The 16,672-nt window shown below is 40.6% G+C and overlaps 2 protein-coding genes across 6 annotated transcripts; one reads left to right on the plus strand and one right to left on the minus strand.

Moving 5' to 3' along the window:
• Positions 1 to 94: 94 nt before the first annotated feature.
• On the plus strand, positions 95 to 11,448 carry RINT1 (RAD50 interactor 1). Of its 2 annotated transcripts, none has more exons than XM_039723743.1 (14): positions 95 to 363; positions 1,397 to 1,592; positions 1,754 to 1,995; positions 2,163 to 2,336; positions 2,413 to 2,562; positions 3,772 to 3,928; positions 5,758 to 5,868; positions 6,052 to 6,277; positions 6,850 to 6,987; positions 7,734 to 7,933; positions 9,253 to 9,467; positions 10,122 to 10,302; positions 10,385 to 10,503; positions 11,213 to 11,448. In XM_039723743.1, exons 2-14 carry the CDS (start codon positions 1,416 to 1,418, stop codon positions 11,424 to 11,426), a joined length of 2,304 nt encoding a protein of 767 aa, XP_039579677.1. In that variant the 5' UTR covers positions 95 to 363; positions 1,397 to 1,415; the 3' UTR covers positions 11,427 to 11,448. The 2 variants fall into 2 exon arrangements, with proteins under 2 accessions (XP_039579677.1, XP_039579676.1); XM_039723742.1 differs by having other exon boundaries at positions 95 to 254.
• Positions 11,449 to 12,091: 643 nt separating this feature from the next.
• EFCAB10 (EF-hand calcium binding domain 10) lies at positions 12,092 to 14,812 on the minus strand. Of its 4 annotated transcripts, XM_039723744.1 has the most exons (5): positions 13,679 to 13,876; positions 13,409 to 13,573; positions 13,053 to 13,137; positions 12,605 to 12,665; positions 12,092 to 12,502 (listed from the first exon to the last, which is right to left on the minus strand). In XM_039723744.1, exons 1-4 carry the CDS (start codon positions 13,776 to 13,778, stop codon positions 12,620 to 12,622), a joined length of 396 nt encoding a protein of 131 aa, XP_039579678.1. In that variant the 5' UTR covers positions 13,779 to 13,876; the 3' UTR covers positions 12,092 to 12,502; positions 12,605 to 12,619. The 4 variants fall into 4 exon arrangements, with proteins under 4 accessions (XP_039579678.1, XP_039579679.1, XP_039579680.1 ...); XM_039723745.1 differs by lacking the exon at positions 12,605 to 12,665; XM_039723746.1 differs by lacking the exons at positions 12,092 to 12,502; positions 12,605 to 12,665; positions 13,053 to 13,137; positions 13,679 to 13,876 and adding exons at positions 13,883 to 14,093; positions 14,334 to 14,812 and having other exon boundaries at positions 13,438 to 13,573.
• Between the last annotated feature and the right edge of the window lie 1,860 nt (positions 14,813 to 16,672).

The following is a 16,672-nucleotide window of genomic DNA, read 5'->3' on the forward strand; positions in this document are numbered from 1 at the left end:
CGTGTCCCTGCGAGGAGGGACTGGGCCAGCCCCCGAGCGGGTGGGCGGGAGCGGGGCCGTGTCCCTGTGAGGAGGGACTGGGCCAGCCCCCGAGCGGGCGGGCGGGGGGAGGAAGGGCTCGCCGAGCCGCCGCCCGGCTGAGGGGCTGCCCGGCCGCCCAGCCCGGGCCGCGGTCGGCGGCGCTTGGCTCGCAGCCTCCCGGAGCCCGCAGAGCCTGCAGCCGGCCCTTGGAAGGGCCCGGCCCTCTGGCCGAGGTGGGTGCTGAGCCGCGGGGCTGAGCTGCTGGGAGGGAAGCGCCCACAGACCTGATCCTACCTCGTGTAACCCGAGCCTTTCCATTAAGTATGAAAAGAGCACCGTTTGGTTAGTTTTTTTCCTGCTGTATAATGTTTACATTGCAGCAAACAGGAATTTTACTGCTCTGCTTTCTTTATTCGATTATTCCTCTGCAGCACCCTGGGTCACCCAGTTTGTTCTGCCTGGTGCTCTCTATTGCCTCTGCAACTCTTTCTCATCAGCTGCGCCACTTTCTCTCTGCTGCTGTCAGTTTAATAGGGGTTTTAACTTAATTAAAGCTTGTAGCAGTAAAGTGCAAGTGTAACTTATACACTTGTAAAAGAAGTGCAAGTGTATCGAGTTTTATTTTTAAATACTGTTTTGAAATGACACGAAGAAGTTGAGGATTGTACCAGCCAAACAGCCATTGTTGCCTTTTTTGTTTCACTCTGAGCATCCTCTCAATGTCAGTTTTCTCTGGATGCTGCCAAATGTGTAGATCACTGAGTGTCTTCTGTGTTATACTGTGTGGGGTATTTGGTAAATATTTCAGTGATGTATTTGCTTTCCAAATTATTGTAAGGCCCACATGGATACTTTGCTAGTAACACATGAGTTGATATCTCTGAAATTTCCTAAACTTGTGAAAAGGGAAAATGGAATATTATCTTCCTTTGTGTTTTACAGTTTTCATTAAATTTTCTATATTATATATTTAGGAGCTACATATTTCTTGAACTATTTTTGTGGAACATTATCTTTGCATTTTACAATTTTTTTGTAGTTTTCATTACATTTTCTATATTATATATGTAGGAGCTACATATTTCTTGAACTATTTTTAGTAGACTTCATGCTTTTGGAGAAGGAAGAAATTAACAGATGTATTTCGCTTCAGTTGTTAATATATAATAAATCCACCAGGTGGATATGTCAGCAAGGTTTTATCTGACCTCAGACTTAAGCCAGCAAGTTGTCTCACTTAAAGCAGTATAATTCATGACTATGGTATTTCAGTCTCAGTTTAAATTGAACTGCCCAGCTTTTCATGGAGGTTTGTTCCTCAGCAGATAATATTTGTTTGTGCTTAGTGTCGGCTAATTAGAAATTGCATACTCAGTATTGCAGAGAAAGAAACCATGGCAAGCATTGCTGTTAGAAAGAAAGAAGTCACTAGAGATCTGGACCACTGTGATATCCCATACTATGTTTCTGAATTTGTGGAAAGAGAACTTGGAAATGACTATGATTCCCTGGGGAAGCTGGACAGCCTGATTGAAAAGCTCTCTGAAAACAAAAAGCACTTAGAAGAACAGGTAAGCATCTTTCTGTTTAATTTTTTCTCTTCTTCTGAACATGCAGTATGACTGACTGAGAATATGGAACTAAATTAAATGTTGTATCAGTATCTCAAGTGGCACTGCTCTACACAGTGCAGTGGTTTTATGTCTGCCTTAATACATCTCTGTCAATGCAGGTACTTACAGTTTCGTCAGAAGTGCCCAAAAGAATTCAGAATGCCTTAAAGAATGCAGAAGATTCCAAAAAGTCTCTGAGTCAGCTTCTAGAGGAGGAAGCTGTTCTGTCTGAGTCCATCAATAGCCACTTGCTGAAAGCCCAGCCGTGGATGGAGGATCTGGATGTGCTGATAGGGCAGGTGGAGGAGATCGAGCGGCACCTGGCCTACCTCAGGTGGATTTCTCGCATAGAAGAGCTGAGGTAGTTTCTGAGTGCTGCATGTGTGTCCTGACACTGGTGACCTGGTTTATCCCCTTAGTAAAATATTTTAAATTCAAGAAAGTTTTGTCTTTGCTTTTCAATATATAAATGATTCTCTTCTGTTATCATTAATGAATATTTGGCCTTGTCTTTTTTGTGTTTTGTAGTGACAGCATTCAGCAGTATCTGATGACCAACAATGTTCCAGAGGCAGCCAGTACTCTAGCATTCATGGCAGAACTGGATATTAAACTTCAGGAGTCATCTTGTTCTCATCTTCTTGCTTTTGTGAGATCCACTGTGAAATTTTGGCATAAAATCCTTAAGGACAAATTGACAAGGTAAGAGAGCTACTGTGACTGCCTCATCTTTACGTTGTACTGTCATTGGTGTCCAAGTGCTTCTTTTGTGTTGCAGTGACTTTGAGGAGGTGCTCACACAGCTCCGCTGGCCCTTTGTGGGGCCACCTCAGTCCCAGGCATTTGGCCTTGCTGCACCAGCCAACGCTCCTGAGGTGTACAGCAACTTGGAGATGCTGTTCTGTCAGCTTCTGAAACTGCAAACCTCGTATCCTTTTACATTCTTGCAGTGTATTTAGCAAGAATAAAAACTGTTAGAGATGCACGTTCTCAAGGAGAATTATTTAAAATTTTAATCTCCCTAAAGACAGAAGATAATTTATGTTACTTTGTATTAACATTGGAATGTTGCGAGGATTAGAATGTTGTGGGGATTTGGTGTTGGTTTTTTTTTATTTTTATGTTTTGTTTTCTTTGGATTTTTTTTGCATTTAGAAAATGCCAAGTGCCAAAGTTGTCCTTTTTGTCAATAGCAACATTTTAACTCCAAGTCATCAGATCCAGTGCTCTCATGGTAGCTGACAGTTTAGGTTGCATGAGGATTTGGCCTTACACTGTTAGGGACCATTACCCATGAATGTTAATGAAAAAAATGGGGATGTGTGTTTTATTAGACACAGTTAATGCTTTTCCTTTTATAGCCTTATGTGAAATGATCTTTAATCACTTTAATATGTCCTGCCCCAGAAGGAAAAAAAGGGAAAACTAAACATACCTGTCTTGGAAGGAGACTTTACAAAAACGGGAGTCTGCAGGAGGATTTCTGTTATGCAGCAGTCATAGTCTATCTTTGAGGTTGCTCAGAGGGCACTGCTGCTCATTCTATCCCTGATTTTTATGAATTAAGTAATTCACAAAATGTCAGTTAAAACTGAAGCTCAACTAAGCCTTTTTGTGTGTGTGTGTGTGTGACAGTGGCTGTCTTATTTATTTTTTTAATCACATAGTAGAAAGATGCAAGGCCATTGTACACAGTCCTGAGCTGGTAACAATTTTGGTTTGGCAGAGTGGCTCACTTAAATCCATTACATGAAAATGGGAACTCATGTGTTGCATTTATTAATCCCAGGAGTCTTTATCCTCCTTCAACAAACATGAATAAGTGTGTCTCTTGGACAGCCACTGTGTTTCTGACAATGGTGGTTTGCTGGATTCTTACAAGTTTCCTAAATCAAACAGACTTAAGGGACATGTGTTGTCATTGAATAAATAAACCCTAAAGGCCTGAGTTATATTTAATACTACATAAAGTGGAATATTTTGAGTGTCTTTTATAAGGAATTGTATTGTTTTCATAATACTGCCTTCAGTCAATGGTGTAGGACTACAGCAGTGTTCATTTTATAAACCTATTATATTGAAATGATGATGCTGGAGTCATTCAATACTGACATCCATCCTTGACTGTCACACTTAGAGATGAGCTGTTAACCAAACCCAAACAATTGCCAGGAAAGTACCCTTTACCCCCTTCACCACCAATCATCCTTCCAATACAGATCATGCTGAATCCTCTTCAGAAAAGATTCAAGTATCATTTCACTGGAAATAAACAAACCAATGTTCTTAACAAGGTATGGGAGAAAGTGCTTTGACATTTCTAAATTGCTTTCTAAGCAACCTTTAGATTGCTGTGTTTAAATTGTATAGATTTCACATTTTCCAAAATTAGGATTCTTCAAAACTGTGCAGTTCTCATGCCTACCTAAGTGTGGACAAACATTGAGATAGCACTTGGAGACCTTTCAGAGACATTTTCTCTGGGTGAGGCAATATTTTCCCTTGCCCAGATCCTTCATAAAGCATCATTACAATCTCAGACTGACTTCCATCTGTTCACAGGTTTTGATTAATTTCCTCTGTCTTGTTGCAAATGGTTTTGCACTGTTCTGTATTTCTTGAGCTTAAAGGCTGTGACTTTGATATTTTGCACTGTGTTTTGCTTTCTTCATGTAACTGAAAATGTTGGATTCTGTAGTTATGATATGAAATGTGATTAGTCTAAAGGTACTGTTAAATAATTTTTTGAAGGGTTGAATTTTTAATTGTCCTAAAACAAGAGATGCTGAGTTTAACAGTTGGAAACTTACTAATTTTTTGTGTGAATTGCCTTCAAAGACTGAGGATTTTTATCTGAGAATTACCATTGGAATGGGTTTCATTGCATTAATGCCACTGCAACATCTGGAGCAGAGTCTGAGAGCTGTTTTGAAACAGTCCTGTTCCACAAGGCTGCTTATGATCACCATCTTGTGTAAATCTAAATACCTTTGCAATCTTGACAGATGCTTCTGCAGAGCTTTTTAAAATACTATTGTGTATGTTAGTGGGAAAGAGGTGTTTTAGATATGAACAAAATTATTTTAAAAGCAACTGGAAAATTTATGTTCAAGACATTGAATTTGCAAACAACAATAGGTGAACAAGTATTTTAAAAATAAGAACTTATTAAGAAAAGTTTACAGGGAATCTAGTGTCAGGTCAGAAAGATGTTTCAACAGGGCATTGCTGAAATTTGGTTTGGGTTTTTTGGATTGGGTTTTTGTTTTTTTTTGTTTTGTTTAGTAATTACTTGAATAATGCACTAAAGAAAATATTAATGTAAAATATTTAAAAGACAGCAACCTGGAAAAGATTAACAGTATTTCAGAGGAGAGGCTCAGAGTTCACAATGACCTTGCCCAGCTGGGGAAGGACTGTCAAAAAAAACCCCAACAACTCAAGCATGATAAAATTAATGAGACAAGTGAAAATGAATACAGAGGTGAGAAACAGACACACAGAATGTGAGTGCACCTCAGCAGAAGGTTCTTCAGCTGTCTGGAGTGAGGAAACAGGAACTGCTTCCAGTTGCACTGACACTGAAAGAAGTGTTCATCAAAACCTGCAAGCCCATATTTTTGGGTGTGGAAACTTGAAAAAGCTTAAAGGCATTAAAATGTGCAGAGAAGCTGATAGATTCCCCACTTCTAGGGGGAAGATGGGGCTGAGGTTAGGTACAATAACAATAAGAGCAGAGCTTTCCTCGGCAGCACATGTTGTTTTTGTTGTACCAAGAAATAAGGGCCACACAGGAGAACAGGAAGAAATATATGAAGCAGAAACAAGGCTCTCATGAGTGAGAAAGCAGTATAGAAAGGGGAAATAAAAATGGAACTTCTGCTTGAGAAACACAATGTTTGGTACATTTAAGACAATGAAAATCCAGAAATATTTTTCTGACATATTTTATATTTTTTTATAAATGGAAGTTAAGTAAAACAGAGTGAAAGACTTGTGTGATCTGAGATCAAGAGAAGGCAGGGAAAGAGAGTTGTATTTTTAGAAATTTGTCCTAAAATACTAGTAGCACTTGTATAAGTGTTTGGAAGCATTTAATAATTTCTTTTCTTTTTTAAATAAGCCTGAGTGGTATTTAACACAAGTGCTTATGTGGATTGGAAATCATTCAAAGTTCCTCGATGACAAAATCCAACCAATACTGGACAAGGCAGGATCTTCAGTGAATGCTGGGGTAAGTAATTAAATGGTTTGTAAATGTGAATATGAATATCTAAGTTAGCTCATGATAGATACTTGGCCCATTTCCACTGAAATGTGTACATGGTGAGACTTAGTCTAGTAGCAGTTTCTTGTGTACATGTTTGCACATGTCAGTACTTCCTGTCTCTGACATTCACTTCTTTCCTTTCCAAAGCTTGAATTCTCTCGTGCTCTAGTAATGCTGATTTTGGAGAAGTTGGCTGCTGATATTCCCTGCCTGTTGTATGATGATACACTCTTTTGCCACCTCGTGGATGAGGTCCTTCTATTTGAGAGAGAGTTATACAGCATTCATGGTTATCTCAGCAGCCTTCCCAGCTGCATGCATATTCTGTCAGAAGAATCCTGCTTCCAAAGGTGGCTAACAGTGGAAAAAAAATGTAAGACTTCCAGTGCATTTTGTTGGTCTTCACATTGCACAGTCAGAAAGTATGTGTCTACTTACACAGCTACCCTTCTTAAATAGGATAAGTGACTTGGACAGGGCTACCACCAAAAACATATGTATTTTTATGCTCTGTAATTATTCTGAATAAAATTGATTAGGCTTCAACAGTGTCTCTATATTTTGTGGGACTCTTACCCCTAAGCTGTATGCAATCAAGTAGGCTTATTTTTAGACAAATGTTATGTGTGTACAGACAGAGATGGACTTTAAAATAAGGGCAAAGTATTAGTTTTTGAGAAGTAAAGAAGAAATACATTGGAAGCCAACAATTAAAAAACAAAACCAATGCCCCAATCAATTCTGATATTTAACTGTGTTAACAGCATTGCAAATGCAGATACATTGAAACTGGTTTTGTATGAAACGAGTTGTCAGTAATTTTTTATAAACTGAAAATGCAAAATTTAACTTACTAGAGATAAGGCTTTTATGTTAGTATACTTTAGAGGGGCTTTTGTTAGATTTTTAATTAAAAACTTAACTTACAAGTTTTTTACATCTCAGTTGCTCTTCAGAAAATGGACTCTATGCTTTCATCTGAGGCTGCATGGATATCACAGTACAAAGATATCACTGACGTAGATGAAATGAAAGTTCCAGACTGTGCTGAAACTTTTATGACTCTCTTGTTAGTTATAACAGGTAATTATATCTGTGGGCATTGCTCTTGTTTGTAATGAACAGTAAAAAACCTTCAGCTAACAGATTTCTTTACTAAATAGTTTACTAAATATTAATTGTCAGCAGTAGTCACCAAGTAATCTTGCAAAGTTGTAATGTTTGCAGTGTAATAAAAACTTCCTGTTAATTTTGTATTTTGGACACTAACTCATGCATGAATAATCTTGACCTAGTGACGTGTGCAAAATAATAATTATAAATATATCTTTGATATAGTTTGATATATTGACCATAGTTGGCAGAATATAATTTGTTGCAATTTAGTAATAAATTCTAATAGTCCTTTTGAATCTGTGTCAATTCAGAAGCTATTAAGTAACTTGTCTTTTTTTGCAACAGTACATAAGAGCAGTTATGTTTTCAGGAGACCATTGCATCTTCAGTGGCTTTCTCTGTGTGAGGATGCTTTAGGGGCCGCTCTGGAGGGTGTGGTATTACCACACATTGCTTCAAGTGTCAGAGTACAAACTGCTCGTGGAATCAGGAGGGGGAAGAAAGTTGTTGCATGTTTAACTTTTGCATGAGGAGTTTCCCTGAAAACATTGAAATATTGGCTGTTTTAAGTACTGACATTTAAATACTGACTAGATGATGTTCTCATAGGCGTGAGGTGGTGCATTATGTACCTGATGCCTGTGATGTTTCTTTTTGAACAGCTTTTTTTCAGTGTTGGAAAGCCTACAAACATTTTATTAATGTCTTTCCAGACAGGTATAAGAATCTTCCAACAGCTTCCAGAAAACTCCAGTTCCTGGGCCTACAGAAGGAGTTAGTTGATGATTTCAGGATACGATTAACTCAAGTGATGAAGGAAGAGACAAGAGCTTCCTTAGGATTCCGATACTGTGCAATCCTTAATGCTGTTAACTATATAGCAACAGTGCTGGCAGACTGGGCTGACAATGTAGTAAGTAAATATTCTTCTTCAGGAAAAAAATATTTTAAAATGGATTTGGGATGTTTTTACTAAATTCGGATTTAGTAAAAGATGTATAAATAAGGACAGGTTATTGTTTGAGGCCTAAGCTGCCAATTATAAACTTTCTAGGGAAATGAAGAGAGAGCCTGGGAAATGGAATAATCTGAAGTTTCATAACAAACATTTTATTTTCAGCACTTTTTAGGTGTATTCAGGAGAATTAATTACTGAAATAGTAGAATGAGATATAAATTCGGATTTAGTAAAAGATGTATAAATAAGGACAGGTTATTGTTTGAGGCCTAAGCTGCCAATTATAAACTTTCTAGGGAAATGAAGAGAGAGCCTGGGAAATGGAATAATCTGAAGAGACCAAAAAACCTAGTCTCTTTTACATGCTTTTTATTGTAAAAAAAGTGAATTGATTTTGGAAATCTCTGAACCAGAGCAGCAGCCTTTGGTGTTTGAACTCCTCCCATGGCAGGAGAGCTTAGACAGATCCACGTGTGTATCTGTGTTGCAGCACAGTTCAGGTGTGGCCCAGAAGGGCCAGCCCTGATAACTGGGAATTGGTGACTGCTGTACAACAGCCTGGTGGCAGCACAGCCTAGTGAGGAATTTCAGCTTTTCTGCAGCTATTGGTGCTGAAGGTCAAAAAACTTCTTACACATGGTGTGTGCAGAATAAGGCATTGTGTGGGCTGTGGGCAGCCTCCAAATTCTTACTGTCTAGAGCTGTGGCTCTAGCAGGGGATAATCTTGACTTGATAGGGCAGCAGTCTTCATGTTGTATAACTGCATCTACTAGTGTCCTGATCTGCTTAAAAGCAAAACCAACAAGCTGTTACCACAATGTCACATTCATCTCGATAAACTAAATTCATTTTCTTGCTGTTGTCAGCACAGTAAATTTATGATTCAATGAATAATCATTGCTAAAAAAATTACAATTAAAGTTTACTTTTGCAAATCTTAAAGAGGCCAAGGTAGGGTTTTTTAAAAGCATGCTGCTGTCAGTCTTAAAATATCTTTTCAGTATTTCTTTAGATCTGTTCACTTTACCTATCTGCTGTTGTATCTGAAACCTGTATCAGTTCCATCACTAGGATTAAACCTCCATGTTTTGTTTTTCTCTAAATCAGGACCACAGGGAAGGATAAGAAAGTGTTTTTAAAATCTTAACTTTTTAACTTTATAAATGTGCCAGAGGAAGGTGTTTTCTACAACTGTGTCTAACAAAGTACCAATGAAAAGTTCAAGGAGTAAGATTATTTTCTGTGGTGTTTCTCTCTGGTTTTGTTTGCCTAGTTCTTCTTGCAGCTGCAGCAGGCCGAGCTGGAGGTCCGTGCAGAAAGTGACACCATGAGCCAGCTCCAGCTGGGCCAGCTGGCATCCATGGAGAGCTCTGTCTTTGATGACATGATCAACCTCCTGGAGCGCCTCAAGCACGACATGCTGACACGACAAGTAGATCATGTCTTCAGAGAGGTCAAAGATGCTGCAAAGCTGTACAAAAAGGAGAGGTGATTCTGTTTATTTAATCTCTTACCTTATTACAGGATTATTTCCTGTTAAAAATATTGAGGTTAGTAAAGGCAAGAATAGATAATAGGCAGTATTTTTTCTTGGAATAGGAAAGCTACAGGGTAGTGAGTTCTGGAAAATTCCCTTTATTCTTACCTGGGGACAATTGTCATGCTATGTTTTCTAAAGTAGTTCCACAATTAGTAGATATATTAGTTTTAAACCATGTGAAAGGTTGTTGATCATTCTATTTTGAGCAGGAATTATTTTCTTCATAGTAGTATTTAAGATTTTATGCAAAATGGCCTGTCATGACTGTTCTGTCTTCACAGACTCCTAGGCCTTCTTGAATATTTTCTCCTGAGTAGACTTTCTGAAGTACTTAATAAAAGCAATAGAACTCAATGATTTTCAGATTGGATGGGGTTCCCTAGAATGTCATGTTCAGAGATTTATAACTAAAGCATGAGTTTAATATTAAATTAAATTCAAACACAGCATTAGACTGATAACTTTTAGATTAGAACTGGGAAAGGACTGTCTCTGAAACATTGTAAATGGGTAAGATTTTTTTTAGAAGTGTAATTTTACCTTCAGTTGTTATAATATGAATAATTTCATTCGAATGACTGCAGTGCCATGGTTTCTTTTAGGTGGCTGTCTTTACCCTCTCAAGCAGAGCAAGCAGTGATGTCTTTGTCGAGCACGGCGTGCCCCATGCTGCAGACACTGCGAGACCGTTTGCTGCAACTGGAGCAGCAGCTCTGCCACTCACTGTTCAAAATTCTCTGGCAAATGCTTGCAGAGAAAGTGGATCTGTACATCTACCAGGAAGTGGGTATCAGTGTGACCTGTGCAGTGCCATGCAGGTGTCAGTGACTGGCTTAAACAGCAGATGCACTCTCTGTGTTTGTAGATCATTATGGCAAATCACTTCAATGAAGGAGGGGCAGCACAACTCCAGTTCGACATGAGTCGGAATTTGTTCCCCCTGTTTTCACACTACTGCAAGAGGCCAGAAAACTACTTCAAGCAGTAAGTAGGCAAACTTCTGATCTACTGGTATTTCAGAAGTTAGTGTGCAGAGAAATAGAAGTGTTCTACTTAAAACCAAGATTTTTTTCAGTTAGTTTTGATCCACATTTTAACTGTGTGGATCATTTATGCATGTGATGTTTTCAACTAGGAAAGCTGATTCTGCAGCATGTACTCAGACAGCAACAGACTGTGGCATGTGTCTTGGAGTATTTTGTGCAGTCAGGATGTCTAGATAAAATTATGGAAGGAATATTAAGTAGCACCTCTGAAAAAAACCTCTGAAACTGGGGCCAAAGAAACTAGTCAAAGATACAGTTACAACACAGCAAACTTTATTGTTAGAAGGACTACTTTAAACTATTTTCCTCCTCAGGATTGCCTTGTGAGGCATGAGAAGCTGCTACATTGTTTCTGGTTAGTCTATTTCATTAGCCCACAATCTCCTAAATAGTCCAGCATCAAAATCCTCGGCTAATTTGGGCTCAAATTGAATATTTTTAAACCAACATGGAGCATGGAAGGGCTTTTTGTTAAATTTGTGCTGCTTACATTAATCCATGTAACTTTTCCTCTAGCATAAAAGAAGCCTGCATTATCCTGAACCTGAATATTGGCTCTGCCTTGCTTCTGAAGTGGAGCATGGAAGGGCTTTTTGTTACACTTAAATTTGTGCTGCTTACATTAATCCATGTAACTTTTCCTCTAGCATAAAAGAAGCCTGCATTATCCTGAACCTGAATATTGGCTCTGCCTTGCTTCTGAAGGATGTCCTACAGTCAGCTTCAGAAAATGAACCATTAAAGCCAAGCCAGCCATCTGCAACAGCAGCACTAAATGAACTTGGAGTTTATAAACTGGCTCAAAGGGATGTTGAGATTCTCCTCAGTTTGAGAGCTAGTTGGCCAAATACAGGAAAATAAAGACTTCTTCAGAAATGATTAACTTTGTCTAGATTACTCATTCCAAGCAAAAGCTAAGGGAATATCCTGAAATATGCTTATTTCTTTCATTTCTGCATGCTGAGAGATTGTTTTAATCTAATCTTATGCCTTATTCTATACAGTTCAAAGAAAAAATTCAAAATGCTACTGACTTGGTGTTGAACTGTGCAGATCTTATTTTCCATGGCCACCTTGCCATTGCATTTGGAAGCTAAAACTGTTCCTCTCTAATGAATATTCTGCCTTGTCTGCATCATTCTAAGGAACACATAATATTTACAGTGTAAATGCAAATTTTTGTACAATGTGGGCTAATGTTCCCCATGAACTGGTCAGTCTTCAGTTAAACACAGATGTTTTATAGCTCCAAATCCCAGGTAATGGATGTTGTGTATCAAAATGTATATAATCACTGCAGAAGGAAGGAATATGTCACTGTTTTCTTCAGACAAATTAAGATAGTCTTTTACAGAAAAAACAATCGCCTAATTTTTTAAAAAAAGTTTCTCCTTATAAATTGCATATTGTGTGCTAAGTTTGAAAATATCACTTGGAAGTGCTACCTGCATTTACATGTGGACATTTGTCATAACCTGCTGTAGTTTTTTTCCCTTAAAAATACCCAAAAACCAAAACACAGCACAAGCCCAAACCAACTTAATTTTATTCAGTGCTAATGAGCCAACAGGTAACAATCATTTACTGTAAACTATAACCTGAAGGAGAAAACTCCAAAATACTATTTTAGTTGCAAAAGAGATCTCTACTCTTTTTTTTTTTTACCATCTAATTATATTAAGGACAACAATTCTTAACTCTATTCCCTCCAGTGCCTGCTGGACATGAACACGTTCTTATCACTTGTCCTTTTCAGCTGATTGCTCCACTGAAGGGCAGGGAAGATGAGAAAAAGAGAAAAGAGAATATTGCTTAAAATCGACTCTTCACAGCTGACAAACCAGAAGAAAAATTGGGGAAGATGCCTGTTTTTAATATAAATAGCAGACCAGTGCTCAAACTAATACACAGACCAGCTCTCCAGCATCTTTTTCTTTCTAAAACAGAAAAAGAAAATCTCTAGTTAGATAATGAGGATAATTAGTTCCTTACCTTTCAGCAATTGCAACAGTTACTAAAAATTGCTCCTAGAACCATACCTTGACTATGAGGAATTATTTGAACTCTGAACCTGTTTCATCTGCAGCTGTGCTACCACCCCTGACAAAGAAGACAACAGGGTCTCACTGTTCCACATTTCTAGATCAATATTTTAACCCCTGGGCTGCCTGATGACCTTTGCTCTGACCTGAAGAGCAGGTACAGAGAGGATCCTGAAACTGAGGATCCTGAGGTGGTGGAGGGCATGGAGTGTGGTTCACCTTACAGCAAGGCAAGAAGGTCAGGCAGTAACTTTTTTTTTTTAATCTTGCAATGCAAAGTGACACAGTCAAGCTTAAACTAGCAACTAAACTATCCATTAATTATGTAGCTTTGTAAATAAAAAATAAATCTCAGTAAAATATCTCCTAAGCATATGTCCCCCCTCCAAAAAAAAGCAAAAAAAACCAAACAAAAAAACAACACCACAATTTCAATTAAACTCACATTCCTTCCTTGAATACCTCCAGTGTAATCTCCACATCATCTTCTAGCTCCAAATCCTCAGTGCTCAGTCCCAAAGTTTTAAGGGCTAAAGTTAACAAAAGAGAAATTTTTATGTGAGTCTTTGGAAAGACACATGTAAATTTAAAGGTGCCTAGATCTAACAGAAGGTAAACGTGTGTAGAACAACATGTAACTTAAACGTTGGAAACTTAACCACAGGTAACTTTTCTCAAGTTTCCAAGCTGTCGTGTGGGCAGCATAGAGATTTTGAAGCATAGAGATGGGTATGTTTGAAACTATGTTAATAACTGTGTGCGAGCGAGGGAGCGGTTGGGTGCGGCGGGGGCGACAGGCACCTTCCCGGTACTGCGCGGGCCTGATGCAGCCCTGGCCCAGCACGTCCAGCAGGCTGAACATGGCCTCCACGTTGGCCTCGTCCATGAGGCACGGGTACTCGCCCTCGGCTCGCCTCGCAGCCTTGACCCGCTCCAGCACCTGGATCAGGAACTCGCGTGGCCGCTCTGCAACGAGGTCAGAGTGCCCGCGGGCACCGGGCCCTCAGCCGGGGAGCGGAGGCGGCTCGGCCCCGCTGCCCCCGCTGCCGGCGGGGCCGGGCCTGCGCGCACCGGGGCGGTGGAAGAGCAGCATGGCTCCGAGGCGGTGCAGCAGCTCGGGCAGCCGGTGCCGCCGCAGGTACTCGCGGCTCTGCTCCTCGCCCGCCGCCATCCCGCGGCGCCGGGGCGGCGTGAGGGGCGAGCACAGGAGCCCGCAGCGCCTCCGGCCGGGGACGTTCCGCCGGGGCCAGCGGGAAGGGGGAAGGAAAAACTGACTTTCCTGGAAGTCGTCACGTTAGCGCCGGAACAGACACGCCTCGCTCCCCGCTGGGTCCCGGCTCTGCGTCGGTTCGCGGGGACAGCGGATGAGCCGCGGTCCGTGGTGAGGCGTGAGGCGGCGCTGAGGGCCCGCTGGTCCGGACGGTGACGATGGCGCTGCCAGGGCACAGCCATGTCCGCAGGCCGTGCCAGGAGCAGGTGTCAGACTCTGCAGTGGTGCCAGCGACAGCACGGCCAAAAAACAAAACAAAACACAAGAAGTGCCACCTCAGCGTGAGGAAGAACTTCTTTAGGCTGAGGGCGGCAGAGCGCTGGAAAAGGCTGCCAGGGCGGTGGCGGAGTCTCCTCTCTGCAGACACTGCAAACCCGCCCTGCTGCAGGGGCCCTGCCTGGCCGGCACCATCCCCAGGGCTCCCTCCCGACCCGAAGGGTTCTGTGATTCTCTCACCTCCAGCCAGCTCCCCTTCCACCGGCGGTACCAGCTGCTTCACCTGCCGCCGTCCCCGGACACAGCCCTGGTTCATCCCCGCCCCGGGAGGGGCTGCCGGGATGTTCCCGGTGTTCTGCACCCGTACGAGAGGCAAAACCAGTGGCCAGCAACTGAGAGTAAGAGTTCGCATTTTAAAACCATTATTGAGTCTTGTAACATAGCCTGTGCAAACAGAGAAGAAACATCAAAGGAACTTTTGACTGTGCTACCCACTGCTAATAGGAGAACCATTATCAAATAAAGCATCCCACTAAAAAAAAAAATTAGGGAAATTACAAAGATGTAACTATCTGCCATCAAATAAAATCAGACAATGATAAATGAGCATATAGTAAATAAGAATAGTATTCCCGTGAAAAGTCTAGAGCTAAATATATTTAACTATTTGCCAAAACTAAAGTATCACAAGACATTAATAGAATTCACTTAGTTATTTCTTAGATAAAGTGGGAGAAAGGCAGCATCCAAAGCTGCAAAGATGGTACAGCCATGTGCTGTCTGTATTCTCTGTTACTTTAAAGTGCCTGTGCTACCTGCTTTTAGTCTCAATTAGGGCTAGAGGAACTGTAGGTTTCTAACAGTTGTCTCTTATGACATTTGCCAGGCAGTGATGGAAACCTCCTTTTCCTGAGCAAAGCATTCCACAGTTACTCAATCCATTCCTGCATTTGTCTTTCTATGCTTTTCTGTGGAGTTTGCAAAGCATTAGCAAAATTTTTTCCTAAGAAAGAGCCATAGCAGAAAGTGTGGATTGAAATGTGGAGAAGTTCAAACAGGAGAAGAGCTTGTCAGCAGAGGAGAAATAAAAATGTGGAAAATACATTCTTGAAAATGAGAACCTGAGGATAGGAAGACTGACAGGAAAAGAAGGAGCAAGTGAAATACTGGTAGGTAGGTAGGTCAGAGTTTGGGTCAGGGAAACCAGCATTTGGCAAAGGATGTTTCTCCTTTAGTAGTCAACAAAGATAACCAGTATGAAATAACATGTTAAGGCTAACATTTTAAGAATAAGTACAGGAATTATGTATTTAAGTATGTCTTCCTGAGGAATGGTTAAAAAAATTAAAATCACTAAACAGAGCAAATCCAAATTTGATTTACAAAATAGAAATGTATTTTGTAAAATTCTATTTCACTATCAGGGAAGCACAATTTATTTATTTGAAAAAATATTCTGATTATGAATATGTATTTATTATTTACATAATAAATTATTATCCTCAGTTCATATAATGATAGTACCAGCTATACATATGGATCCTAAAAGTATGATATTTCAGGATAATTTGGAAGGAGCTCCCATGGGCTATTGTAAGGCAAACTTATAATACTTCTGGTGGCTGAGAAAAACAGGATTTGACAAATACCTGAAAGTATTCTGGTTCCATTATAGAGATGCTGGTAAATAAGTTTTAATAAAGAACCAAAGGACCAAATTATTTTTATCTGTTTAAAGTGTCCTGGTTATAAAAATTAGATTTTTTAAAAGGCTTAATACCTGTTGTGGTAGAAGCTGAGCCTTCTACAGAATATCATTAGTGATTTAAGCCTTTTATCTAATTTAATAGGGCTAAATAGACTACAATGAGCCTTTAAGAGTTGTAATGAAGAGAAACAGGGACTGCAGGTCAGATATGCAGCTGGTTCCAGAACAACCATTTGTCTTGCATGGAAAGCAGGCAGATGGACACGTTCTGTCAAGTGGGACTGTCAGAAGACTGAAGTCTTGGGCTGTGAGAAAGACAGGAGCAATACAGGCTGGGAAGGATCCCTAGATGTGCCACAGGCTTCCTGTGCACACGGCTGCTGAGAGCAGCTCCTTGAAGGCTTTCCTCACCTGTGCTGCTCCTCAGAATGAGCACTGGGAAGCGCCCTGCCAGGGAAATGCAGCTGGTTCCAGAGCAACCATTTGTCTGGCAGGGAAAGCAGGAGATGGACACGTTCTGTCAAGTGGGACTGTCAGAAGACTGAAGTCTTGGGCTGTGAGAAAGACAGGAGCAATACAGGCTGGGAAGGATCCCTAGATGTGCCACAGGCTTCCTGCGCACACGGCTGCTGAGAGCAGCTCCTTGAAGGCTTTCCTCACCTGTGCTGCTCCTCAGCATGAGCACTGGGCAGCGCCCTGCCAGGGAGCAGAGGCTGAGCTGTAGGCATTGGTGCTGCCATTGCTGTGGCTGCTTTGGAAGAGCTCCACTGCAGCTTCCCTCTGTGTGTCCCCAAGGACTTCCAAGGTGCAGCTGAGTTCCTCATCAGGGGATTCTGTACTATACATTTACAGAGGAAAGTGATCAACTACA

This window comes from Passer montanus, unplaced genomic scaffold, assembly GCF_014805655.1.
Source record: "Passer montanus isolate IOZ18808 unplaced genomic scaffold, ASM1480565v1 scaffold50, whole genome shotgun sequence".
Lineage (NCBI taxonomy): Eukaryota > Metazoa > Chordata > Aves > Passeriformes > Passeridae > Passer > Passer montanus.

Coding starts and splice junctions, on each gene's coding strand:
- EFCAB10 (XM_039723744.1), bottom strand. CDS start 13,778: ATGGCGGCGGGCGAGGAGCAGAGCCGCGAGTACCTGCGGCGGCACCGG. Junction 13,138..13,408: donor GCCCGCGCAGTACCGGGAAG/GTGCCTGTCGCC, acceptor TGTTAACTTTAG/CCCTTAAAACTTTGGGACTG. Junction 12,666..13,052: donor GAGGTATTCAAGGAAGGAAT/GTGAGTTTAATT, acceptor CTTCTTTGTCAG/GGGTGGTAGCACAGCTGCAG.
- RINT1 (XM_039723743.1), top strand. CDS start 1,416: ATGGCAAGCATTGCTGTTAGAAAGAAAGAAGTCACTAGAGATCTGGAC. Junction 9,468..10,121: donor AAGCTGTACAAAAAGGAGAG/GTGATTCTGTTT, acceptor GGTTTCTTTTAG/GTGGCTGTCTTTACCCTCTC. Junction 10,303..10,384: donor ATCTGTACATCTACCAGGAA/GTGGGTATCAGT, acceptor CTGTGTTTGTAG/ATCATTATGGCAAATCACTT.